This window comes from Sminthopsis crassicaudata, chromosome 2 (genome assembly GCF_048593235.1).
Source record: "Sminthopsis crassicaudata isolate SCR6 chromosome 2, ASM4859323v1, whole genome shotgun sequence".
Classification (NCBI taxonomy): domain Eukaryota; kingdom Metazoa; phylum Chordata; class Mammalia; order Dasyuromorphia; family Dasyuridae; genus Sminthopsis; species Sminthopsis crassicaudata.
This window is the reverse complement of record NC_133618.1, coordinates 424997456-425025345: the sequence shown is the minus strand read 5'-3', so window position 1 is coordinate 425025345 and position 27890 is coordinate 424997456. Positions and strand designations below refer to the sequence as shown.

At 37.6% G+C, this 27890-nt stretch overlaps 2 protein-coding genes across 10 annotated transcripts in view; both read left to right on the top strand.

The window, feature by feature from the left end:
• Window positions 1-8869, top strand: part of STK10 (serine/threonine kinase 10) — a 149134-nt gene extending 140265 nt beyond the window's left edge. For all 3 annotated transcript variants that reach the window (XM_074292068.1, XM_074292067.1, XM_074292066.1), the window contains exons 17-19: window positions 2659-2784; window positions 3520-3633; window positions 6515-8869. In XM_074292068.1, the coding sequence (XP_074148169.1) occupies window positions 2659-2784; window positions 3520-3633; window positions 6515-6655 (381 nt within the window). In that variant the 3' untranslated portion in view covers window positions 6656-8869. The remainder of the gene's footprint in view (window positions 1-2658; window positions 2785-3519; window positions 3634-6514) is intronic.
• Window positions 8870-15095: 6226 nt separating this feature from the next.
• Window positions 15096-27890, top strand: part of FBXW11 (F-box and WD repeat domain containing 11) — an 80178-nt gene continuing 67383 nt past the window's right edge. For all 7 annotated transcript variants that reach the window (XM_074292065.1, XM_074292062.1, XM_074292060.1 and 4 more), the window contains exon 1: window positions 15096-15730. In XM_074292065.1, the coding sequence (XP_074148166.1) occupies window positions 15686-15730 (45 nt within the window). In that variant the 5' untranslated portion in view covers window positions 15096-15685. The remainder of the gene's footprint in view (window positions 15731-27890) is intronic.

Sequence of the window (27890 nt, the reverse complement as noted above, 5' to 3'; positions counted from 1 at the left end):
TCAGAGAGGGAGCTGAGGCCCTTTAGGGCAGTGCTTCTTGGACTTTCTCATGTCTTGGTTGGTTTACACAGTTCTGTCCTGTCTTAACTCCTACCAGAGGGTGTTAGAAAAAGTCTCTACAGTCTCTGACAAAAAACCTGACATTTTTTGTTTTTGTCACTGATGTGTGTTATGAGATGTTAGAATTAAACTCATCCCTTCAATGTTTGCTCCCTCTTCAAATTGTGTATTATATTCTATATATATTTTATCTATATTCTACCACTCCATGCCTAACCCACCATCTCCCACCAGAAAAAACAATCTCCTTGAGGTCGAGGATCATTTCATTTTTGTATCTGTATTTCCTTTTTTTTTTTTTATCATTATATCTTTTTTATTTACAAGATATATGCATGGGTAATTTTTCAGCATTGACCCTTGCAAAACCTTCTGTTCCAACTTTTCCCCTCCCCCCCACCTTCTAGCAGATGGCAGGTAGTCCAATACATGTTAAATATGTTAAGCTATATGTTAAATCTAACATATGTATACATATTTTGTATCTTTATTTCCATCACTTGGCACAATGTAAGATCTAAGGAGGTAATGCTTTGTCTAGTGAATTGAACCACCAAATGGAAATAAAAGATAAGCCAGGATTCTTTTTTTTTTTTTTTAATTTTTTATTATATATATATTTTTTATAATATTATCCCTTGTATTCATTTTTCCAAATTATCCCCTCCTCCCTCTATTCCCTCCCCCCGATGACAGGCAATCCCATACATTTTACATGTGTTACAATATAGTCTAGGTACAATACATGTGTGTGAATATCATTTTCTTGTTGCACAATAAACATTAGAATCCGAAGGTACATGCAACCTGGGCAGACAGATATTAGTGCTAACAATTTACATTCACTTCCCAGTGTTTCTTCTCTGGGTGTAGCTACCTCTGTCCATCATTGATCAACTGGAAGTGAGTTGGATCTTCTTTATGTTGAAGATTTTCACTTCCATCAGAATACATCCTCATACAGTATTGTTGTTGAAGTGTACAGTGATCTTCTGGTTCTGCTCATTTCACTCAGCATCAGTTGATTTAAGTCTCTCCAGGCCTCTCTGTATTCCTCCTGCTGGTCATCTCTTACAGAGCAATAATATTCCATAATCTTCATATACCATAATTTACCCAACCATTCTCCAACTGATGGACATCCATTCATCTTCCAGTTTCTAGCTACAACAAAAAGAGCTGCCACAAACATTTTGGCACATATATATCTCTTTCCTCTCTTTAGTATTTCTTTGGGATATAATCCCAGTAGTAGCGCTGCTGGGTCAAAGGGTATGCACAGTTTGATAACTTTTTGGGCATAATTCCAGATTGCTCTCCAGAATGTAAGCCAGGATTCTTAATAAGCATCATTGCTTGACTGGCCAAAGGCTGTGTATCTTTGCAGAAACTAAACTTTGGGGAAGGAGAGAGGCAAAACCTTTTAGAATGCTTTTCCTTTCATTATTATTCTTTAAATTATGAGCATTTTCTCTTATCCATTGGCTGGAGATGGTCACTGACTGTATATCTATAGATTGTTTTATATTCTCATTTTATCTGTCAAAAATCCTGTGAAGTAGGCCTGTTGGGTGTTGTTTATTATTTTCATTGTTTGGATGAGATGTATCCAAAATTATATGCTAACATAGAAGAAGGCAGCTAGGTAGTATAGTGCATACAGTGACTAACATGGAATCCAAAAGACCTGAGTTCAAATCTGGCCCCTGACACTTACTAGCTATGTGACATTGGGTAAGTCACTTAACCCTGTATGCCTCAGTTTCTTCGATGAACTGGAAAAGGGCATAGCAAACAGCTTCACTATCTCTGCCAAGAAAACTCCAAATGGGGTCACAAGGAGTCAGACATGGTTGAAATGACTCCATGATAAATAACAACAACAACAAAAAAGAATAGCTTCAAAAATCCCAAGAATCTTCTGAATCCCAGTTCTTGTGAGTGAGTGTAATTAATATGCCTTATTATTTATGCTTCTTGGTTCATCATAGAACTCTGATTTTTCGGAATCTCATGGCCATGTTTTCAGGCAGAGTTGAGTTGGCCATGCACATGCTCCAATTTGCCAGGGCTAGGCTTTAGAGAAAGCATGTGATGTAATGGACAGAATGCTGGTCTTAAGAGTCAGAAGGATTGGGTTACAATCCCACCCTTAAGCTTTTCAATTCTGACAATGGACTGTCACATAACCTCTCTGATCCCCCATTTCCTAATTAGAAATTGGAGATCGTAGCACTTGGAGATCATAATTGCCTTCCTTACAAGGTTGCTTGAAGAAAAGTATTCCTTAAATTTTAAGGCACTACTACTGTTCTACTGTAGTATATGACTCATGTCATTTGTCTCCTACATGGATTCTGGAATCCTTGAGGAAATTGCTTTATTTGACATCTGTGCAGGCTGCTTGCTGGTTAATGCTGGATCAATGTATGGTTCAAAACAAGGCTAACAAAATAGCACTTGTGTAGTCTGAGGTGATGACCTAGGCAGAGATGTCTTGGGGGAAGAACTGTCAGGAGATTCCCTTAGATGAGACCAAGCTTTATTTTGTTGCTCCAGCTCTTTTCACTGAGACCTCACTCATCATTTCGGTCACAGTTTTCCCAACAGGAAGAAAAAAGACAGAAGGCTGAGCGATTGCAGCAACAACAGAAACATGAGTCCCAGATGAGAGACATGAATACCCAGTGCGAGAGCAACATGAGTGAGCTCCAGCAGCTCCAGGTAAAGAAACCAGCCCATAGATGGAGAGCATGACTCTGCTTGTGACAGTTTCATCTCCCAACTTAGTGCATGGCTCATAATGGGAACTTAATCAATTCTTGTGGATTGATCGGTTAGTAAGGATGCATGATGGCATCCTATAGGTGATGAGATCAGGTGGGGGGTTCCTGAAATTTGTCCTACTGGCTTTTAATATCATTTCAATGTAAAACCCCTTAGTAGTTTCAGTGTTCTCACTTTTTAATGTATTTTATACTTAACATTTAAAGTAGATAGAGATGAACTATTTCATGAGGTGTCCTTATTGTCACAAGTCTAGTTCATAGCTGAGACCTCTTCTCATAGAGGGGACAAGGAAATTGTCTTTAAGTTCTACTTGTCCCCAAAAGACAGAACCAGTAATAATGGATATGTAGACAGTCAAATTTAAATTGGTAAGAAAAAGCTTTTGAACAAATGGAGCTTTCTAGAAATGGAATGAGCTATCTCAGATGATGGGCTTTCCCTCACTGAAGGTTGGGAAGCAAAGGTACACTAAAGATGTGTGGGTATGTTGTGCAGAACATTCTAATTTAACTATAGGTTGGACTAGATGGCCATTGAGGTCTTTTCTATCTTGTAGATTTTGTGATAGGACATTGTTGGTAATGGGGTCAGGGCAGTGGCATATTCCTGTGACTTCAGGGCATTTGATCTCCCGGTTTTTTAACTTCCTTTGATTGCTCTTTGTTATAGAATGAAAAGTGTCACCTCTTGGTAGAGCATGAAACCCAAAAGTTGAAGGCTCTAGATGAGAGTCATAACCAGAACCTGAAGGACTGGCGGGAAAAGCTTCGTCCACGGAAAAAGGTAAGGGGGCCACTCCAGGAGACAATCAAATTGGATTCCAGGGAGTGCAGAATCAATGGTATGATTTCATTGATTCAAGTTCCCAAATCTTGACATTTGACCCTGTAGGTCTTCCAGTTTTTATTGTTATACTTGGCAAGGGTATATATTTCTAATAACAAGGATCTATGTTTTTGTTGGTTTTTTATTGTTGTTGGTTTTTTGCTGAGGCAATTGGGGTTAAGTGACTTGCCCAAGGTCACATCTGTCTGAGGCCAGATTTTAACTCAGGTCCTCCTGACTTCAAGTCTGGTGCTCTATCCACTGTACTACCTAGCTGCTCCCCCTCCCTTTCTCCACCCCCCTTCTTGTTGTTGTTTTTAAAATTTGCTTTATTAACTCAAGGAATAATTTAGAATGTATCAATAGGGCATGTTAAATTCATCCCCAATACTTTAAAACTAACTGGATAGAAATATACTAAAATCAAAAAAATAATTTTAAACAGTAAGTCCTATTTTACTTCATCATGGTAAAATTCAGAGGGTTTTCTGCTATGTGCTACTTACGGTAAAAAATGAAGAGATCATTTACTTTTTTATTTACTCAAGAAAAGCTTTATTTCATATTTTTCCTATTTTCACTGTTTTTTAATTTTTTACTTATTATAAACTTAAATACAAAATGAGAGGGGAAAAAACATTTGCTATTACATAGTAGAACATAACAAGAGAATTCACTATAAAACCAATTATTTCCTATTTAGACATTTACTTGAAAAAAAAAAAACCGCTATATAATACTAGACAAAGTTTTTAAAGCTTTTTTGTGCTTCCAAATTTTTTTTTGTTTTCTTAATGCATTTTTTATTTTTTCTCCTATTGTCCCTATCCCACCTTAGAGAAGGCTACAATCATAACTATATACACATATAATTATCTGTATAATATCTATGTGTATATACATACACACATACATATGTATATACACATACATCATTTCTTACAGTGCAGTACTATTCTACCATAATCACAGTTTGTTTGGCCATTCCCCAGTTGGTCAGCATCTATCATTTTAACCAATTTGACATATATACTGTAGTCATTTCCCTTGAACAGCCTTCTACCCAAACCTTTTCTTTAAACAATGAAAAACATTTAAGCAAATTCAAACACAATGATCGTTTCTGATAGCATATTCCTCATTTCATACCTATAGACCCTACCTGTCTATTGAGAGAAAGAAGTTGAGTTTCAAGGACTGAAATTAGTTTTTTGAATGAATGAATGAAGGAAATGCAAATAGAAAAGGAAATAAGGAGCTCACTTTCCATGGCGGAGACAACATATATGAAGTGTTTCAGGTACAAGTCTGATGGAAATGTCTCATGGTACTTAGGATGCATCAGTAAAGCCTTGTAAGGTTAATGCCTCTTCTTTAATGTCATTTCCACTGATTAAATCATATCAGATTCTGATATTGAATCATTTGATGGTAGCAAGGAATTTGGTGACTAAAAATTTCTCCTTTAGGTCCTCAGAAGAGCTGGCTGTAGAACCTGCAGGTGTTATTCATTGTCATTATGTAATTGCACTCATTATGGTTCATCAGTTTGGCAGCTTGTTCATTGTTATTGTTTATTGTAGCCTTTGTGCATACAGTTCTCTGTTCTTTGTCCTTCATCACTTCATACAAGTGTCCAGTGTTTTCCTGAATTCCTCATGTTTGCTGTTCCTATAGTGTAATAACATTTGATTCAGTTTATTCAGTCATTTCCCCAATTCATGAATACCATTTTGTAAAGCCAATGAGATGTATTTTCTTTTCCTTTTAAGTAGGTTAGCCACTGCTGCTATAATCTTGTTTATACTAGATATTTGCTCAGCAAATGCTCATATATGATCAGGATAGCAAAGGTCAGCACAAGCTTAGCCAGCTTTTGTCTGAATTACCATCAGTTTCAAATTGGTGGAATCTAAAGTTGTGAAGCTATACCCCACTCCACATATTTTTCTATGATATATCCAGGTGTTTTGTTATTGACTAGGAAAGGATAGAGGTCACAAGTGAATGTATATTCACTTAGACTTGCTTTGAGATGGAGAACATTAATTAGAATCAAACTTGGCTGAAAGAAGACCAAACTGTGTGATTTTTCTATTAACAGAACTGCTTTTCGAAGTTGGGAAAGCTTTTAGAGCAGCAGGAGAATGAGCCAAAAAAAAGAAGCAAATGTAATACAGGCCAACTCCCAAAAATCCTGCATGAATCTAGGCCCCAGTCAGTGGCTCCCTGTATTCAGGGAGTGTTCAATACAATGAAAGGCCTATTGATGGCTGGACTTGGATACTCCCTTGAAGGTTGTTGTGATGGGATTTGACCTAGACAATTAAAACTGCTTGTTCCTCAAGTAGACTAGTGCTTGAGCACTCTCCCTTAGTTGACAAATCTCTTCCGGCTTTCCTCACCATGTTTTTCTTGACTCACTTAGCTGTTTTAATACCAACAGTTTTAGATTTGCATTGAGCTTCCTGGCAATCCCTGTCCAAGTCTTTGCCTGTGGTTCCCTTTAAATTGCTGCCTAGATTTGCCACAGGGAAGGAAGTGCTGTTTGTTTATACTATGTCAGGATAATCAGCAATGGAAAAGGAAATGGGGAGGACATAGTTATGTGACTTGTGAATGAGGCCAAAGAGGGGAATACCCTGATAAAAGCTTTTTGGGTTCTGGCAGGGGCCCCAGGGTTTTGAAACATTCACCTCTGCAAAGGCTGTGTAAACTCTGGCTTTGGCACTGCTTTAAGATATTATTGGGGAAGTGCTATTCCTTCTTGGGTGTTCAGACAAAATTGTTTTTTCATTCATTCACTCAACAAACATTTAATACCTCTGCTTTTTCCAAGGCTCTGGAGGATGACCTGAACCAGAAGAAACGTGAGCAGGAGATGTTCTTCAAATTGAGTGAAGAAGCTGAATGCCCAAATCCCAACTCACCAAATAAACCTGCCAAGTTTTTCCCATACAGCTCCTCAGAAACTTCCTAAAGTACAACTGGTATGAGGCAGCAGGCTTCCATACAGCAGACAGGCCTCTTCTCCCATTTATTCTCTTTGAACAAGAACTCAGGCCTATAACATCCATTGCTTCCAGAATGTCAATCTAACTTTAAAAGCCTGAACTATGTTGCCTCAGCTATGCTAAGAATTGCCATCTACTGGTTCCTGATTTTTCTCTGTCATAGCATGGATTAATTTTTTTAAGTGTCTTTACCTTATTCTGTATTACCTGCTACCATCTGACACCCCCAAAGCATTTATTTGCTTCACCTGAAGACCTAAATTATTTTCATTTTGGGTACTGGTGGGATTGAAGGGGCAAATAATGTGTAGATTAGAATTTTTCTCCTATTATCCAAAAGGTAGTAATTTTGCTCCTTAGAGGATGTCTAATTCTGCTTTTGACCAGAGTGTAGATAAAACAAGCCCTATTGGGTCCAACACTTTGAGCACGGAAATTGGTTCTTTCCTGCTTAAATTCTAGGTGATCTCTTTTCAGTTGTTCCATCTTCTTTACTCTACGTGTCCTGTTTTATGTTGGAAGAGAGTCTCAAAAAGAAATCATTCATATGTACCAGTCATTTTGGAGCCGAACAAAGAAAACATAGGATGTAGCCAAAGGGGGATTTCTCTGGCATTGTGTCTTTATAATACTTCATAATTGATTATCCCAGATGTCTTTTCACTTTGCAAGGGGGGGAAGGGAAGGGAAAGAATGCCATTGCTCATCTTCAGAAAGGGAGAAGATTGTCTGCCTAAAGTTTTCACATTATGCTTGAGAGTGTTTTGTACCATTTCATTCTTTGTATATATATGTCCTTGTGCCATCCATAGTATAGACTGGATCTGCCACTATACTTGCCTGTTCTGAGCAGGAAGATGCTTTTTGTACTTAAATGTGTTATCTAAGGTTACAAATTATTGCTGTTAAGCATAGATAGTAAATAAGTAAGAAACCAATAAGAAAAAAAGCTGTCTGTCAACATTATAGGTAACAGAAAGAAAAACAGATGTATTTTGTCACAGTGAAGTTTTCTCTTCAGGTATACACCAAACCAGTAAATGTTTCATACTATTATGTGTTCTTACCAGCATGGGCATGGTACCATATGGGAATGGGCAAGATACCAGGCTTTCTTACTGTACCAATGCTTTTTTAATTTCACCATTTTAAAATTTTTCAGTCAACACTGAAAATAATTTTGGGGAAAAGTTCATAGGAAACAGAGAGGTCAGTAAGGTCTCCTGAATACTGTTTTGGCTGACTACCACCAAAGTCAGTGGTTGTGATTGACTTGGAAATTTGGGAAGTGGAGACTATATCAAACCACCGAGTTTTGATTGAGGATTCTGGGATGTTTAGGTTTTCTTGATATGTAAAGAAAATATCCAGTGAAAGATGCTTTGCAAGAAGACATTAGCTTAATCATAATAATCGTGCTCTAAGGTGCACATTCATTTCTTTGACAACTGGCCTAAATATGATTTTCAGGCATCAGTGATGAATGTTTAAGAGTTAAATCAGTACTTTGGGTGAAGGCCCTCTATCATGCTTCACTATATCACTTTACCCTATTTCATTAGGGTTCATAGCAATTCCATATTTGTTAGGAAGATTTTGAAATGGCAGTATGAAAAAAAGAATATAAATCCTCTTCAGCCAAATGATGCCAACTTCTATGAAAGATCAGGCAGATGTAGCTTGATCCTTGTTTACAATTTTTTTCATTTGGTGATTATGAATGCTTGTGGTGAAGCAAAAAACAAATTGTTAAGTTAATGACTTGAGTGAGAAATCCTTCATTGGGTTTTTCTTTTTCTTTTCTTTGTTTTTAGGGAATTTAATGTAGTTGCTGTCCAGGACTATGTGGTTCCCTTACTTTTTGTTCTTTTCCCACGTGCTCTGATTTCCTTTCACAGCATTATGGTTGTAATAATACATAATTTTTTGATCTCTGAGAAGGCAGATGAGCACAGTACTGAGAAGTTTTTTATTTTAAAAAATGCAACTAAAATATTTCTTTTTTTAAGGTAATCTTTATTAAAGTAAATGAAACTAACTTATATTTTCTCTCTTTAAGAGAGAGAGGTTATTTTTATGTAGTTCCAGTACTTTATTCAAAGCTATTTTGTAAAGTGTTGTTTTCCATGGAATATTATGGTTATGTAAATAAGCTTCTAATAAAGTAACAAGATGAAAAACTACGTTTTGGGGTGTAATTTATGAAATCTGAATGAAAGAAATGCAGAACAAACTCACCTTTAATACAGGATATATTTTAACAGATTTTTTTTTTCAGCTTGCATCTTTTTTTTAAAAATATAAAGCTTTTTATTTTTCAAAACATACGCATAGATAATTCTGCAACATTAGCCCTGGCAAAACCTTCTGTTCCGGTTTTTCCCCCCTTTCTCCTACCCCTCCTCCCCCACAGGGCAAATAGCCCAATATATGTTAAACATGGTAGAAATATATGTTAAATCCAATATATGTATACAAATTTATACAATTATCTTGCTGTACAAGAAAAATCAAACCAGAAAAAAAAAAAGATGAAAATAAAATGCAAGCAAACAACAAGCAAAAGCAAAAAATAGACCTAATTAAGAGATAAAGAAATTATATCTTGCTAAAGGGTACCATAGAAAATGAAGAAATATCGATACTAAATATATATGCACCAAGTGGTATAGCATCTAAATTCCTAAAGAAGAAGTTAAGAGAGCTGCAAGATGAAATAAATAGTAAAACTATAATAATGGGGGATCTCATCCTTGTTCTCTCAGAACTAGGTAAATTGAACCACAAAATAAATAAGAAAGAAGTTAAGGAGGTAAATAGAATACTAGAAAAGTTAGGTATGATAGATCTCTGGAGAAAATTGAATGGAGACCAAAAGGAGTACACTTTTTTTCTCGGCAGTTCATGGAACCTATACAAAAACTAAGCATATATTAGGGCATAAAGACCTTAGAATCAAATGCAAAAAAGCAGAAATAGTAAATGCATTTTTTTCAGATCACGGTACAATAAAAATTACATTTAATAAAAGGCCAGGGGAAAATAGACCAAAAATCAACTGGAAACTAAATAATCTAATCCTAAAGAATGAATATAGGTGAAACAGCAAATTATAGATAACAACATACCAGAATTTGTGGGATGCAGCCAAAGTCATGATAAGGAGAAATTTTATACCTCTAAGTGCTATTTGCCTAAAATAGAGGCTCAATGAATTGAACTTGCAACTAAAAAAGCTAGGGGGGAAAAAAAAACCATGTTAAAAACCCTCAATTAAATACCAAACTTGAAATTCTAAAAATAAAAGGGGAGATTAATAAAATTGAAAATAAAAAACTGTTGAATTAATAAACCTTAAGAGTTGGTTTTGTGGAAAAAAAAAACAACAAAATAGATAAATCTTTAGTTAATTTGATTAGAAAAAGGAAAGAGGAAAATCAAATTGTTAAGTCTCAAAAATGAAAAGGGACCCTGGGCAAGTCACTTAACCCCAATTGCTTCAGCAAAAAACAAAAACAAAACAAACAAAAAAATGAAAAAGGAGAACTTTCCACCAATGAAGAGGAAATTAGAGCAATAATTAGAGGAGTTATTTTGCCCAATTTATGCCAATAAACTTGATAATCTAAGCTTGCCTCTTAAAACTTTCTGTGGACTAGTATCTTCATGACCAAAGGGAAGATCTAGTGTCTTAATTCCATTCTAGAAGAAGGTATTCTAACTTGTACTCAAATGGCAGAACTAAGACCCTGCAATATATATACATACAAGTTGAAAAGGCCTATTTAGTTTTAATATAATGAAAAATTCTCCAATAATTAGAAACATCTAGAAATGAAATAGCCTAAATCAGTAATCACCGAGTCTATCCTGAGGATTCCTAAGCACAGGATATCACTTGTGTGACAAAGGAAATTCTAGTTATGGTATTTTGGACTATCCGATTTCTTTTGGCTCGTGGACTGTCTGCTTGTGGGCTTTCTACTCTTGCTCATGTTTAGTTTTTCTTACTCCGTCAAACAAATCAAGAAGTAAAAAAATCCTCTAAAACCCTATCCTGATACTTTGCAAGGTAAGCATTATCTTTTAAATGGGAAAGAAGGTTAAGAAAGTCTGTGACCTTGTTTTCCTTTAAACTTGTGAAGGTCAACCCCCTAATACAAATAAGCAAATTAAATTTCAGTTTTTGAAGCTTGGCCACCAGATGGCAATAGAGAATTATTGTGAAGATATTAGATACACTGGAGACCACAAGGTGGCGGTACGTACATAGGGTCTTTTTGCTTTGCTAGTTAGTCACCAAGGCGAAAGTGGCACTTTGCCTGGCCTTGCTATTTCAAGGGGGCTAAAAACAAGCTCAGCTTTGCTGGTAAGGCAAAAATCTTAATCAGATGGCAAGGAAGGCAAAAGGTATTTTCTTCAAGATGGCAAACCCAGACAACTTGGCATAGTCTGTACTTCATGAAGAAGTGAAAATTGTAATGGTAAGGACTGTTTCTAAATGTGAAATCATAAAGGGATTGGGGGTTAGTTAGGCTTTTCCTAAAATTGTGCCATGAATCCATGTATTTGTTTATATATGTACCCCTTGGTAGAATGCAGGCTTCTAGGAAGATGGGACTTTTTTGTATTGACAAGTACATATTGGATATGGTTGGATGGAAAAATCCAATCCAATACATCATACTGAATTTCTTATACCACATGGAACATATAGGTTCTGATTTAGTAGAATTATTTTGCTTCTGAATAGCTTATTTAACATGAATTAACTTAAATTCTATCATTCTTTTTTTTTTTTTTTTCTGAGACTGGGATTAAGTGACTTGCCCAGGGTCATACAGCCAGGAAGTGTTAAGTGTCTTTTTGAACTTGGGTACTCCTGAATTCAGGGCTGGTGCTCTATCCACTGCGCCACCTAGCTGCCCCCAAATTCTATCATTCTAAGGACAACAATTAACTACTTTGTATCCAGATCCTTTCTTATCTTGACCCATCAAACATCTCCCCTCTCCTCTAATTTCTCCCTATTAATCCCTTTCTCTGCAATCTACAAATATGGCTAAGCCTAACCTAGTTTTCAACACATTGCTTGATCCTACCATCTTCTCAAAACCTTGTCCTATATATCTTCTCTACTATATAGCCAAACTCTTGGAAAAAGCTTTCTACAAGTCACTGACTGCCTCCATCTCCCCCTACTTCCCAATGTACTTTTCAATCCTTTGAGCTTAACCACTCAATTGAAATTGCTCTCTCCAAGGTCAACAATGATCTCTAAATGACTAAATCTAATGGCATACTCTCAGATCTCTCTCATTCTTCTTGGCCTCTCTGCTATTGCCCATCCACTTCTCCAGTTTACTCTTACCTCCCTGGGTTTTCATGACACAGCTTTCTGAGATATTCTACTTTTTTAATTTTTAGACTAGATCTTCCTGGGATGACTGGACTAAAAAGTATTTCTTAATCTTCACTCGAAGAACTTTTAAAGAAATATTTTGCTGTTTTAATCAAAACAGTATACATTTATTAGGTGCTTGCTTTGGGCTAAGTACTTGGGTTGCAAAGAAAGGCAAAAAAAAACCTAAAACCCAGTCCCTGCTTTCAGATGACAACATGCAAAAAATCATGTACAAACATGATATTTACTAGATAAACGAGATTGTCAACAGAAGAAAGCCCTTACTTAGCATTAGAGAAGATTAGGAAAGGTTTCTTGTAGAAGGGAGAATTTTAGTTGGGATTGAAAGAATCTAGGTTAGTCAGTAGGTAGAATATTCCAGATATCACAGCCAGCCAGTGAAAATGCATGGAGCTTGGAGATTGAGTGTCTTATGCAAGGAATAGCAAGGAAAACTGTGTCTTTGGATTTTGGATTTGAGTTGGTGGGGGATGGCAGGGAGGAGAGGAGTAGTTGATGAAAGGCTTTGAATGTCAGAGGATTTGAAAAGTTGATCTTGGAGGTGATAGGGAGCTATTGAGGAGAAAAGAGGAGGATAATATGGTTAGACTTGAATTTTACAAAGATCACTTGGACAGCTAAGTGGAGTAGGGAGTAGAGACTTGGGGCAGGCTGAACAACTCTGTAAGCTGCTGCTATAGTCTAGGCATAAGATGATGAGAGCCTGCACCAGGATGGTGTCTGTGTCAGACAGAAGGGGCCATATTGGAGAGATGGTACAAAGATAAAACTTACAAGCCTTGATAATAAATTAAGTATGGGGGTGAGAGTGAGATGCAAAGGAGAATACCTGAGCTTATGCTTTGGGAACTGGGAAGATAATAGTGTTCTTAATAGTAACAGTAAAAGTCAGGAAGAGAGATGATTGTGGGGTAGAAGATAATGAATTCAGTTTTTGATATGAAAAATTAGTATGTAGGGAAAGGACCCACGTGCAAAACTGTTTGTAGCCTCTTTTTGTGGCAAGGAACTGGAAACTGAGTGGATGTCCATCAGTTGGGGAAATAACAGAATAAGTTATGGTATATGAATGTAATGGAGTATTATTGCTCTGTAAGAAATGACCAGCAGGATGATTTCAGAAAGGCCTGGAGAAACTTACATGAACTGATGCCATGTGAAGTGAGTAGAACCAAGAGAACATTGTACACAGCAACAGCAAAATTATGTAATGACTAACTGATGGATTTGACTCTTCAACAAGATGATTTAGGCCAATTTCAATAGCCATTTGCATCCAAGAGGACTAGGGGACTGAAGGTGGATCACAACACAGTATTTTCACTTTTGTGATGGTTGTTTGCTTGCTTTTTGTTTTTTCTCATTTTTTTTTTCTTTTTGATCTGATTTTTCTTATGTAGCATGATAAATATGGAAATATGTTTAGAAGAACTGCACATGTTTAACCTATATTGGATTACTTGTTCTCCCTAGAGAACTCCCCTAAGAGGGGAGTGAGGAAGATGGAGGGAGAAAAATTTGGAACACAAGGTTTTGCAAAGATGAATGTTGAAAACTCTTTGCATGATTTTAAAAAGAAAAAGCTATTGTCAAAAAAAAAAAAAAAGCTAAAATGTCTACAGGACATCTATTGTAAGATGTTCAATAGTCAGTTGGAGAATTGATATCGGAGGTCAGGGGAGAAGTTAGGCGCGGATCTTAAAATCATCAAAAGAAATGGTTACTGAAACTACAGGAGTTGATGAGCTCACTAAGTGAAACAGTACAAAGGAAAGAAAACGGGCTCGCGACCACACCCCAGGCTAGTTACATTCATTAGTTTACTTTGTATAAAGGTGATAGCGAAACTATCCCTCAGGGATCTGGTCTATAAAGTAAGGGGAAAACATACTTTGACAGAACCAAACAATGGGAACTGAATTAAAAGTGATTCCTTGAATTAATGGAAGTTACTAGGGGAGAGACTGGATCCCATCCTATCAATTTGTATAAATTGCTCAGAAAGAGATTCTGACTACTGGATTCCAGAAGTTGGGGAAGCAAAGGGAGGAGGAGCCACATCCCAATAAAGGAGCAGTTCTATAGATACTATAATGTAACTTACTGTTTCCTTAACCAACTATGTCTGGAAAAACAAATTTTGTTTCAACCATTGGAGGCAAAATGTCCAACGTGTGCCTAGTGTTAGCGATGGCTCAGAGCAGCTGTACGGAATTCTGAACTTTTATGATAAACTTTTTAAAGGCGAAAGGACCAAATGTACCGCAGTTGGTGCAGGAGCCCCGGTGTGGTCTGAAAAGTTTTAAATGATCCTGTCATTAGAAGCAGGCTTTACACTGGTTACCATGTATGTCATTGTATGCTCTGGTAAGCTGTAGTGATGTTATTGACATAGGGTCAGTAGGTTTCATTTTTAAGGGGACATGACACAAAAAAGGTTAAGGCCGTTACCGGACTAGCTGATGGATAAAGGTCCCTTCCAGTTCTAAAGCTAGGAGGCAGGAAAGAACGCCCACGTTACCTTTAGTATTTATGCCCAAAACTTCTGTTCATATCCTGGCGCCACTTGGGCTGGAGAAGTGCGTGCACTGGGCCCCTTTACTCCTATTTATTCCCACTTTAGTATTAAGTGACCTTCCGCATCACACGAGGCTGAGCCCAACAACCTTCGCGTTCTCTCCTTCCTGCCTCCTTCCCACACCTTCCCCAGACCCAAATCCGGCGGCCACCATTCTCCCTCTTCTCCCACTTTGCTATTTGCTACCCGTTTTCATCAGGCTCATAGGATCTCACACCCCTTCAGCTAACAAGCCGTACTATCCAACCCTTCCTCTTCCTCCGTGCCTTGACTCGACACGTAGTTCGCTTGACACCCCGCTAAGTCACCCTCTAAACTCAGCGGCCCTTCTCTGTGCACTGGAGAGCGGATTCAGATTGCGCATGTGCGGAAATTAGCCACACGCGCAGGGCCTCACTGACTGTTAAGTCGCCTTAGTTTCCGCTCCAGTTTTAAGACTACGATTTCCGACAGTCATCAAGGCATCCAAGTAGTAGCAGGAAAGCGCGCCGGAAGCACCGAAGCCTACAAGGCCCGACCGCTGAGGCCGATGGGATATGTAGTTTATGAAAACTACAGTAACTTTTTTTGCTCACCATCCCTATGTTTCCCAAACTGTAGTGATCTTAACTCCCTGAAGACAGAGATTGCTTAGGCCATTATCTGGAAGCTCAAGTTTAGGTTGCATTCACACGCCAAAGGATAAATCTAGAGCCAGGATTTCGGTCCCAGGAAGCTCTGCGGCGGATTGGCCGCCCAGTTCGGCATGCCCTGCAGTTGGGCGCGGGGCTTCCTGGGAGCTGTAGTCCCCAGGTTGCGTTACGGCGTTGGCGGAGGGGAGGGCGGAGCTGCCGGCGGCCCGGGCGGGCGGGCAGCTAGAGAGGGTGCGATCGCCGCTGCCGCCGCTACCACCACCGACACCACCGCAGCCGCCGCCGCCGCCGCTGCCGCCGTCAGCTCTGGGGCCGTTCGCCGCTGCGGGGAGCGAGAGGCGGAGGCGGGGCCGGTGTCGCGATGGAGCCCGACTCGGTGATCGAAGACAAGACCATCGAGCTCATGGTGAGTGCGGCCCCGCCGGACCCTCGGCCCCGGGCCTGCCCATCGCGATCAGAGGGCCCGAACCCTCCCACCCACCCCCGATTCCGCCTCCCCTCCCCCAGCACCCCTGACTGAGGCCTGTCTTGGCGCCCCCCTCCTTCCCACCCGATTCCTCCCTGGGTCGGGTCTTTTCTTCCCTTTCCCCTCCTACTATTGCCTCGCCGACTCGATCCGAGGACCCCAGACCCCGACCGTCCCCTCACCCCCAGTCCCGACTCCTGCTCCCGAGGATCCGATGCCTGCCCTTGGCTAGATCTGCTCGCTGGCCAGTGACCCCGACCCGCCGTCCCGGTGATCTCCCCTCCTTCCTCCATCCTGTCCACCTTTCCCTTCCCCCCGCGCCCTAACCTCCCCCCACAGGCAAACTCGCCCCTAGCACCCCAAAGGGTCTCCTTTTCGCTCCTTTACCCCCAGATCCATCTTCCCTGATCCGCCTTGTCTGGAGCCTTGGGCCCCTCGCACGGTCCGAGGTTCCACTCCTCCTCGCCCCCCGTCCCTGCCCTCGCTGCATTTCTCCTGCCCCCTCCCCCCTCCCCCCTCTCCTTTCAGACTAACAGAGGTAGGAGAGAATGGAAAAGGAGGGTCAGAGAAGTCCCAGTCGCCATTGCTTCTCATCCTCCTCTTCCTCAAACCTCTGAGGCCTCAGTGCATCCCCTTTCTTTTTCTTCCAGTCTTTAAGTAACTAATCTCTGTTCCCCTTCCCCCTCCCCCCCCCACCCGAGTAAGGGAGCAAAGCCTGTGAATGCTCCGGATAATCGATGGGTGTATTCCGGGGGCTCGGTTTTCAGGGAGTGACTGATTTATAGCCCCGGATCTCCCGGGCTTCTCTGGTGACTGGATTATTGGGGTTGATCCGGACAAAGGGCTTCTGACATTCTGCGGAAATCCCGGCAGCTGCTTCACGCTGAGGGCTCAGAGGATTCTCTGAGGATACAGTATTTTAAGCAAAAGGAAGAGTAACTGTTCAGAGAGAGAGAGAGAGAGAGAGAGAGAGAAAGTGTGTGTGTGTGTGTGTGTGTGTGTGTGTGTGTGTGTATTTTGTGAGTGAGTGACAGTGAAGCCCTGCTAGGCCCTTAGCACTTTTCAACTGCAAAAAGCAAAGGGCTATGACTAATTGATGGGGTACATCTACCTTGCATTAGAAACCAGTGTGGGTTTAAGGAGCCAGTTCTAGGCCTGAGGAAGGTGGATTTGGAACCAAAATAAGTCTCTGTACAAACGGTTGAGAGGATGGTGGTATAAAGGAAAAAAGTAATAGTAGTTATAGAGTACAAATGAAGTATTAAAATTTCTGATGTCTCTCAAGATAACAAGGAGAAATAAATATTGGTGATTTAAATAAATATTTAATATTTAAATAAATTTTGGTGGTTCTTGCCAATTTCAGTGGCTTAGGAAATCAACCATAAGGAGTAGACTGGGTGGCTTAGTATTCTGGGACTATTTTAATTCTAGGATTCTCATCTGTTAGCTTCTTTATGGCCACTTTGCTACAGAAACCTTGATGGTTTCTTTGTATCTAGCCTAATAGTAACTAGTTTTTCCCTGAGCTGAAGAAGAGGAGAAAAAAAAGATCACTTGTCAATTATATCAGAACACTTTCATAGTTAGATTTTTCTCTAACTCATGAATGCCTGAGTCAAAGATTCCACTAGGTAGGGTCAGTGACATCAGAGCCACTTCCACATTTAAGGCTATAAATAATAAATGGTGACTACTCTGAATGCCCTTTGGATAGCTACCCAGTTTCTGTAGATGATGATATCTTAAGGATAGAGCCACATGTTTAAAAAAATGGAAGTATAGTAGTTTAAATATGGAGGTAGCTTAATAATATGCTATATTTTTGCCTCATTTACTTATCTAACTTCTCAGTATTTTGAACACTAGAAGCAGCATTTTTCCCAAAAAGTTTTCAAAGAGATCCTGATATATGTATTTGTGGCTAAAAAAAAAAAAAAACAAAAACAAAAAACAAAACTAACCAAACCATGATATTGATAGTTTATTGAGTAATTTTTCTTCTTTTTTAGTAGTATTTTCCAGCCTGGAATAGTCTATTTAGGTATTTGATACACTCTTACAATATGTTGTTCTGGTTAAAGATACTGTAACAAGGACTGCCACTCAGTTATACTTAAACAGTACAAACATATTTAAGATTGAGATGCAAATCTAAACTTGTAAGCACAATTCTTCATATTGAAACATTGTGAAATAAAAATGTGGTTTGATTAGACTGACGACCCTCCTCTCTTGGTAACTGAATCTTCATATAAAAAAAAAAAACAAAACTGAAAATCATCTGTTTCCCAGATACTTGGTCAAGTATAAATGAAGAAAATGTCTTTATGGCCAAATGGACTTTGAAATCTCAAAGCCTAAAATCTTAATCTTCCAGGGTTCAAACTTCAAACCACAAAGTTTTTGACTAATGTGACAGTACTTATCTAACAAGGCACTCAACCTTCTAAAGCCAATGGGAAAAATAAATAAATAAAAGCAAGCTCTTTACCTGTGCGACACATCTGGATATTCATAGAAAATGTTTAATGACCAAAGAATTTTAGGGGGGAAGGGGAGGATAAGAAGCTTCATTTAAGGACTTTGTTGTTCTTTGTGGGATAAACCAGTTGACCATTAAAACCTTCCCTCAAAGCCTTTATATACTTTTATTAGTATATAGACAAGACAGAAACATAATGTATTTAAAGCTGTGATAGAATCTATAGAAATAGATTAGAAATGATCAGTGGATCATCACTTGAGACTTTTTGATTTGTGTTGGGGCAGCATCCTCATTCTTTAGATAAACAAATCTTTTATACCAGTTTTTAGATTTTTTAATTGATAAAGAAGAGGATGTAATCAAGTGCTGTGATAGTTTAAAAAAAAAAAAAAGCCGAAATACTTTAATGATTGTAAGGTTTCTTCCATTATTTAGTTAACTAGATAATTGGACCTGAAAAGTAGGCTCTTTGTGAATTTTGATTTGTGGGAATATCTATCCTTTTATATTTCTTTCCTCACCATTTTCTCTCTTTGCCTCTCTTACCTTTTTTTGCACTAGTACTATAACAAACATAAAGGTAGTTTTTATTCCAGAAATTAAGGAACGTGCCAGAAGTTCTTCTCCCCCCCCCCCATTCTCATAAGTGCACTGTATCTGCCACATAGGATGTATTTAATAATATTCAATAAATTCAATTGAATTAATAATCAAATCGGTAAATTATAACATCCCTTTGGGCTAAAGCTGTTTTTCTTCGTTATTCCTCCTAATTCTCAGTTTAGGTTTACCCTTGGGACCATAGCTATTGTTAACTAGACGACTAAGATACTAAGCTTACTAAAACTCTTTTATTATTGAGGGTATAGATGCTATGTTTTAAATGCCAGGGTAAGTGAATAACTCCCTTGGCTCTAGCAGCAGTTTGGAGATAATCGGGTAATCACATAGTGATGAATTATTGGCCTGATATTTTAGAGTTGAATTTTTTTTTTGACCTGTATTAATACTAGCATTGGGACAGTGTGTGAATGTCTACAAAAGATACCTGTTTGGAAATTCCTTTTGAAATGTTTTCAGTATATACAATGTATATCAGAGGTCAGATTTAAAGGGGGGAAAGGCAGCAGCATACATATTATCACATAATATTTGTTTTCTTTTGGCTTCCAGTTATGAATTGCATTTCAGCCAAGCATGACTAATAAGCCACAATGGTTACTGTGCAGGTTGAAGAGAAAGACAGACTTTCTATTGAGAGGGTAGCAGAGATTGAAAGGAAGCAGTAAGATACAGGATTTGAGAGCTTTCTCCCCCATACTGTGCATAATGTGTCATTTGTTGTTGACTGTACTCTGGACAAAATGACCTCTGGGCTAGGCTTTTCTTGTCCATCAGTCTCACCTTTCTTATATTTAAATGAGCCTGCTATTTCCTGGAATTTGTTTTAAGGATGATTGGGGTCATATATGCAAAATACCTGAAGCCTCTCTTAAAAGGTAGTGGTTTGAGCCAGTGTGTTCCAAATTATACCTGACAAAGTGGAATATGCTGAAAAGATAAAGGAAATTTTCCTGTGTGAATTTATGGGCATTTTCTTCCTTTTGGTAATTTCTTTTCTCTTTTGGGACAATGTGTGTGAAGCACTGTTACTGTGAGCTATTATTCCAAGTAGGACAGTGGGTATCCACCCACCGGATGGGTAGGGGGAAATGTATTTCCCCCCCAAAGAAATTAGTTTAATTGAGGGGCTTACATTTTATGACATCGTCCCCATCTATATGCCAAGTAACATGTAGTACAAATTTGATGTGAATCCACATGGCAAATCAAATTGACATAAAGGCTTCATTTCAAAATCCAGAGACCTGGATTTGGAGTCTAGGAACATGGGAACTTCATATTCGGAGTCCATAATTTTGAGTGTAGTAACTGTTTGAGCTTGGGCCAGTCACAATCTTTTTTATCTGTAAAATAATGGAGATGCTCCAAAGATCCCCTCTAGCTCTAAATCAATAATCTGTGAACATTGACTACACTAACATGTAAAAACAAAATTAAGCATATTTCTTTTGTCTCTTCTTACTCTTTTAGTAACAAGTAATACTTTTAGGTATTCTGTACCTAACAAGGATGAACACTTACAAATACAAAGAACAGAAAAGGCCACTTGCATGTGTCACTCTGAATCTCTATCATGTACATTTTTACTTTGTGGGGGAACTTTAAGAGACCATCTAATTTGCTATGGTACACTCATCTGTCAGAGAAACATGGAGTCAAGAAGATGAAGCTCCTGGGATGAATGTATATGTGCACATAGTGGTGTTGGATCTCCTTGCCTGTATTATTTATTCCCATCCTGAGATATTGCACAGGATAAATAGCAGCCAATTGCAAAGTCTTCCTGTTAAACAGAACATCTACCCACTAGCGAATAGAGAGAATTCTTTGACCTAGGTTAAAGTACTCCCAAGCCTTCAATGAGAGCCTTACATGTACAGAAACTCCAGTATCCATACTTGTGCTGTTCAAACCTAAGGGAGACTAAGGTATGTTGATAGTGTTGATAGGAAAAGGAGTAAGCATTTATATAAAGTCTATTTATATAAAGCTAGACACTGCTAAATAATTTGCACTAAGGCATTTGAGCCTATGATTCCACTATATACTGTTATTTGTTGTCATTTCCTTGATTTTTCCTAAAGGTGAAGGTAGAAGGCTCTAACTTTCTAGAATCATGTTTTATTGGCTATTCTTGCTACAAATAACCTCTTCCTTTTTAGAATGTATGTTTTACTTTGTACATATTCTGCCTTGTATTATCGTTGTGTCCCCTTATTGGATGGTAAGCTCCTAAAGGCAGGATCTCTGTATTCTAATTATTTTATATTCCCTACTGTAGTGCCTCCTGCAGTCCCTTTCTTATGCATAATGTATATTCATTAACTGTTTGTTGGATGAATGAATGACTCTTGTAATAATTTATAATGAAATCTTTTAATATTTCTCCAGTGTACCTTTCTGAGGTGGAAAGAACTTTAAGGATTGGAATGGAGAGAGGAAATTACAAAATACAATGTATATGCACACCTTATGCACATTTTGGAAAGTTTTGAAAAATATGTACATTTGATAAATTTGCTAACAGAAAATTCAGACTAAGAATTGTTAATCTCCTTCAGAAGAACTCACTTTGCCTTTGGATGACAATTGTGGATGGGTAGACTGCTGATCTCTGACCTTGGAACAGCTATACCAACCTATTCATGAGTCTCATTGAACTTACCACCATTAATTAGTACTGTGGCCTAATTGATCTGGACTTGAAATACTAAGTACCCTAAGAAAAAGTGATCAAAGAATGAATTTTTACCCTATTGGGAACCTTGTAAATGTTTTCAGGTAGTATAAATCCTTTTTATATTTTTGTGTTTTTCACGTCAATGAATTCTAATTTTTAAAATCTTTGACTTATTATTTGACTAGTTTCAAGTTTGTGAATAACACCAAAAGGAAGAAACCTGTTGCTCAAGGGGAGAAAATCATGTTTCCTTATGTTAAGTTTCTGATCATTGTAATTGCTTAACAGGAAGTTTGTCTAAATAGGCAAATGACAGATGTACCAGGAAGACCTGACAATCCAGTTGGTTGTCCTTAACTTAAACCTTATTATTGTTTTAGTGAAACCTGGAAGGTTTCAGTTTCCTGAATTGCTAAAGTTCTTTATAAAAGGAAATATTTTCTCGGACTTGGTCAACATTGATTGAATGACCACTGTATTTAAAATTCTATTCTAGGAACATATGAGTTATTCATGCAAAAAAAAAAAAAAAAACAACCAAAAACCCAAAATAGAAAATAGTGTCCCATTCTTTGTGTTGATCTTATAAAGTGGGAAGACAGAAATAATGGTATATAATAGATGAGAAAAAAATATTTTTTTAAAAAACAAAGTTAATATATCCATGGTAGAAATATCAAGCAGGAGCTACATAGACATACATATTTGTAAAAAAACAAAAACAAAAAACCAACCAATTTAGGAAGTTTTTAAATAGTATTTTTCCAAATACATATACATTTGCTTTTCAACATTCATTTTTAAAAAAACATGGTGTTTTAAATTGTCTCCCTTCCTTACCTACTCTTCCTTCAAGACAGCTGATACAGATAAAATATGTCCAATCTTTTTTTTTTTTTTTCTTCCCCCTGAGGCTGGGGTTAAGTGACTTGCCCAGGGTCACACAGCTAGGAAGTGTTAAGTGTCTGAGAGCAGATTTGAACTCGGGTCCCCCTGAATTCAAGGCTGGTACTCTACCACTGCGCCACCTAGCTGCCCCTAAATATGTCCAATCTTAAGAAATATTTTTGAGGAACAAACAAAATTTATTTTTAAAGTTTGATGAAGGGATAGATAGAATTTGAATTGGTAAATATAATAAAATTTTTATTTATGCAATGATTTAAAAGAAAAACAAAAAACCTTCTGAGCTTAAAGGGTAATAATACTTAGGAAGTTGTAAGAAGAATGATAGTTTTTTGATGTTGGTTTAAACTTCAGCAAAGTTAATATTGCTAGCTCCTGTGAAATACCTAGAATGCTGTTTACATTGTGATGCCACTAAAAGTCCTTGTTGGGGAGAATGTTCTCTAGGTTTTCTTCTCAGGCCCAAACAATTTTTCTTTGGATATTTGCAAAAATCCAGCTGAGGGTCTATATTATCTAGTTAGCCAACCTTGTATGCTATGCAAACAAAAGTTCTCCTTTATTTCTGACTGTTTTTTTTTGTTTGTTTGTTTTGCTGAGGCAATTGGGGCTAAGTGACTTGCCCAGGGTCACACAACGAGGATATGTTAAATGTCTGAGGCCAAATTTGAACTAAGATCCTCTTGACTTCAGGGCTGGTATTCTATCCATTGTGCCACATAGCTGCCCCAACTTTCAGACTGTTTTTGCTGGTTCATCCCCCTCTTATCACAAGCAGGCTCAAAGATTGTTCTGGGGCTATTTCTGATCTGTTATGATCTTTCAGCCATGTCTGACTCTTTGTGACCCTATTTTGGGTTTTCTTAGCAAAATACTAAAGCAGTCATTTTCCTTCTCCAACTCACTTACAGATAAGGAAACTGAAAGCAGACTGGGTGAAGTGATTTGCCCAAAAGTCACACAACTAGTAAATGTCTGAGGCCATATTTGAACTCAGGAAGATGAGTCTTCCTGACTCCAGGCCTTGTGCTCTATCCTACTGTGCCACCTAGCTTTCCAACCCTCTATACACTCCTTTGGTGATCTTGCCAGACCCATAGATTTAATTATACTTCTACCTAGTTGATACTCAAACCTATATATATTCAGCCATCATCTCCTGGACTCTCTTTCTGCATTACCAGCTGCCCACTACACATTTTCTACTGGTTGTCTTAGAGGCATCTCGAACTCAACATGTCAAAAGTAATTCCAAACTCATCTCTTCTCAAACTTTCCTATTTCTATTGAGGAAACCAGTCACACACATGGTGTCATCTTGGGGCTTTCCCTTTCTTTCATTACCCATCAGTTGCCCATGTCTGTCAATCTTATCTACACAACTTCTCTTATAAATGTGCCTGTGTCCCCATTCTTGGCCAAAAAAAAAAAGTCCTAAAAAACAAAATCCCTCCACATCCTTCACCTGAACTAAAAACCTCTTGTTTGGTCTTCCTGGCCCCAATGTCTTTTCCAAATATCCTTTGTACACTACCAAATTGATAATTCCCCTTCCCCCAAATTAAAAAATATCAGCTTTAAGTGATTTTTCTCAGCTAATAAATGTCTAAGGCCAGGTCCTCCTGTTTCCAGAGCCTATCTATTGCCCTACCTAGCTGCCCTTAATTTGCTATTTTGAAATCACAAATCTGAGTATGCCTTTCTTGTATTACACACACACTTCAGGGAAAAAAAAAAATACAAACACCAAAAACCCTCTTCATTAGAACTATTCCCAAATCAGATTCCCACCAACACCTATCTTTCCCCTCCCTCACTCGCCAATTCATTTTGGCTGGCCTTCTAGCTGTTCCCCATAACTGTCCATTGTTTCATGTCTCATCTTTGAGCCTTTGTACAAGGCATCCTAGGTTCCCTTTGTAGAAGTCATTCTTCATGTCTAAAATGTATTTTCTTTTACAAAAAGCATTTGTTAATAATAGCACCTTTTTGCCAGTGCTAAGTGTTCAGGATGCAGAGGCAAAAGTGAAAACAGCTACTTTAAAGAATCTTACAGTCTGACTAGGGGAAATAATGTTAGTGAATATATTTTTTCTATATTCACACACAACATTTATCAATCTGTCTAGATATGTATACATACACACTAGATATAAAATAATTGAGGAGAATATAATTAACAATTAAAGTAGATGGCAGGAAAAGGCCTACTGGGGAAGGTGGAACCTGAGCTACAGTGTGCTTAGAGGTGAAGTTTTAAGGCTGAATATTGTAGTTACTTAATTCCTTTTGATTATTTGAAAGATTGTGTGGAGAGCTTTAAAAACCAAACTTTTTTTGATCTTGACCTCTTCTAATCTCTAACATCCTTTTAGAATAGTGTGACTAGGTAATTAAAGCATTTATTCCTTTTAAAATAATTTTATATAATCTATAATTTTACATAAATTTTAAAAATTTGTGAAGATCATGTATACTGCACTAGAATATAAGCTTCTGGAGGGCCCACATTGTTTTGTATCATTTTCCCAGTGCCTGACATATGATAAATGCCTGTAAAATGTTTATTTCGGGAGAATAGATTTATTTTGCAATTGACAGTATGTCTCTTTTAAAAACAAACACACAAAAGAACTCATTCATCTCCTGTAAAAGAAAGAAGCAAATGATGGCTTGTGAAGTGATTCTGGAAAGAAATTTCCTTGAGCCGTGACTTCCACAGATGTTTTAAGAAGATTCTGAGGAACAGTTTAATGGAGAGCTTTAGAGAAGTTTTGTAAATATAGATCAGGAGAGTGCTGAGTGTGGATCATTTTTGTCTTATTACTTTGGAGGAGTCTTTAAAAAAATTGTATTTTAATAAAGCTGTTTTATTTTCAAAACATATGCATGGATAAGTTTTCAATATTGACTCCTGCATAGCCTTGTGTTTCAGATTTTCCCCTCCTTTCCCTCAGACCCTTCCCTAGATGGCAAATAATCCAGTATACATTATACATGTTAAAATATGTTAAATCCAATATTTGTACAATTATCTTGCTGCACAAGAAAAATCAGATAAAAAAGGAAACAAAATGAATAAGAAAACAAAATGCAAGCGAACAACAAGAAAAAGAGTGAATGTTATGTTGTGATCCACATTCAGTTCCCATTCTCTCTGGGTGTAGATAGCTCTCTTCATCACAAGATTATTGGAATTGGCATCAATTATCTCATTGTTGGAAAGAGTGACATTCATCAGAATTGCTCATCATATAATCTTGTTGCCATGTACAATGATCTCTTGGTTCTGCTCATTTCACTCAGCATCAGTTCATGTAAGTCTCTCCAGGCCTCTCTGTAATTATCCTGCTATTCATTTCTTACAGAACAATAGTATTCCATAGCATTCATAAACCATAATTTGTTAAGCCATTCTCCAATTGATGGGCATCCACTCAGTTTTCAGTTTTTTGTCACTACAAAAAGGGTTGCCACAAATATTTTTGCCCATGTACATCCCTTTCCCTCCATTAGGATCTCTTTGGGAAATAGGCCCAATAGAAACACTGCTGGATTAAAGGGTATGTACAGTTTGATAACTTTTTGAGCATAGTTCCAAATTGCTCTCCAGAATGGCTGAATCTGTTCACAGTTACACCAACAATGCATTAGTGTCCCAGTTTTCCCACATCCCCTCCAACATTGGTCATTATCTTTTCCTGTCATTTTAGGCAATCTGAGAGGTGTGTAATGGTATCTCAGAGTTGTCTTAATTTACATTTCTCTAATCAATAGTGATTTAGAGCACCTTTTCATATAGTTAGAAATGGTTTTAATTCCTTCATCTGAAAATTGTCTGTTCATATCATTTGACCATTTATCAATTGGAGAATGGCTTTAATTCTTATAAAGTTGAGTCAGTTCTCTATATATTTTAGAAATGAGACCTTTAGCACAACCCTTAAAGTAAAAATGTTTTCCCATTATATTGCTTCCCTTCTAATCTTGTTTGCATTAGTTTTGTTCTTACAAAACCTTTTTAACTTAATTATCTATTTGGTGTTCAGTTGTGAGTTCCAGTTCTTCTTTGAACATAAATTCCTTCCTTCTCCACAAATCTGAGAGGTAAACTATCCTATGTTCTAATTTGCTTATACTATCACTCTTTGTTTCTGGAGAAGTCTTTAAAGATAATATGGAATAGGAAAGATGGATGCCAACTAAAGAAGACCTTCAAAGGATTCCAGGCTTAATCCCCTGAGCAGGGATTAGATCTTGTTTACAAAGATCTAAGTGATGTATATATCTGAGTTCCCCAAAATTTAACATAACTTGATGAAAGCTTCTGCCACATGTAGTTATGTGACTAGAGAGGAAGTGCTATGTAGAGCCCCCAGCCAAGTATTGTCAGGGGAGAATTGGTAGGACCTGGTATGGCTAAATGGGTGAAATGTTCCTACCCTTGAAGTAATGAGTACATGATTATCTATGACTTTGATGAAAAATTTGGAAACTAAAAAGGGAAGAATGGAAAAAGGACCATTTACTTCGAGTCAGAAGTTCAATTTCAACCTCAGTTCTTTTCCTGCCTCTCTCTGTGATGGTGGGTGTGGCTCCTAAACTTCCTTGAGGATAAATCTAGGGCAACTCTGATCCTACTCCTAGATATTTTAAATATCTTAAATATCTGTATCAGCTAGGGAAAAAAGTCTTTTTTTTTTTTTTTTTTTTTTTAATGATCCAGAAGTTAAATAATTTCCATTTAAGTATCTAGTATTTAGAATGGGCCCTGAGGCTCCAAGGGCCAAAAAATTCCCACAAACCAAATTCTGCCCTGAAGCTAATGATATTTTATCAGTAAATTATATTATATTGTAATGTAGCTAAACCGTGGGCTGAGCTTGGCCAGGCTAATATTTGAATTCTATCTCAAATACTTATTAGTTATCTGAGATCTTGGAAGTGACTTCACTTAGCCTCATTTTCCTCATCTATAAAATGGAAATAACAGCAAATAGCAATCTACCTCATAGGATTGTTGGGAAGATTAAATATGTACAGTTATCCCATCTACATGTTAGACTTTGCCCATGACAATTTCATTATTCATGTATCAAAATAACCAATTACCAAAGTACTTTGTATTTATTTTTAGTTCAAACAATATTTTTATTTACATTGACCTATATATGTCAAAATATTTAACCCAAATTTTACAATAAGGTATTGCAAATGCCCTATAAAGGAAAGAAAAAATCAGACTTCTCTAGCACAAAGGGAGGCCCCCCCCCAAAATTTTACTAGGATTTTTCAGCTCACAGGGTTGCTCTGCTCTATGTGATATGAAAGGGATAAATGTTTTATAAACTTTAAAGCACCATAAGAGTTAGCTACAAGAATAAACACAGATAAGGATATAT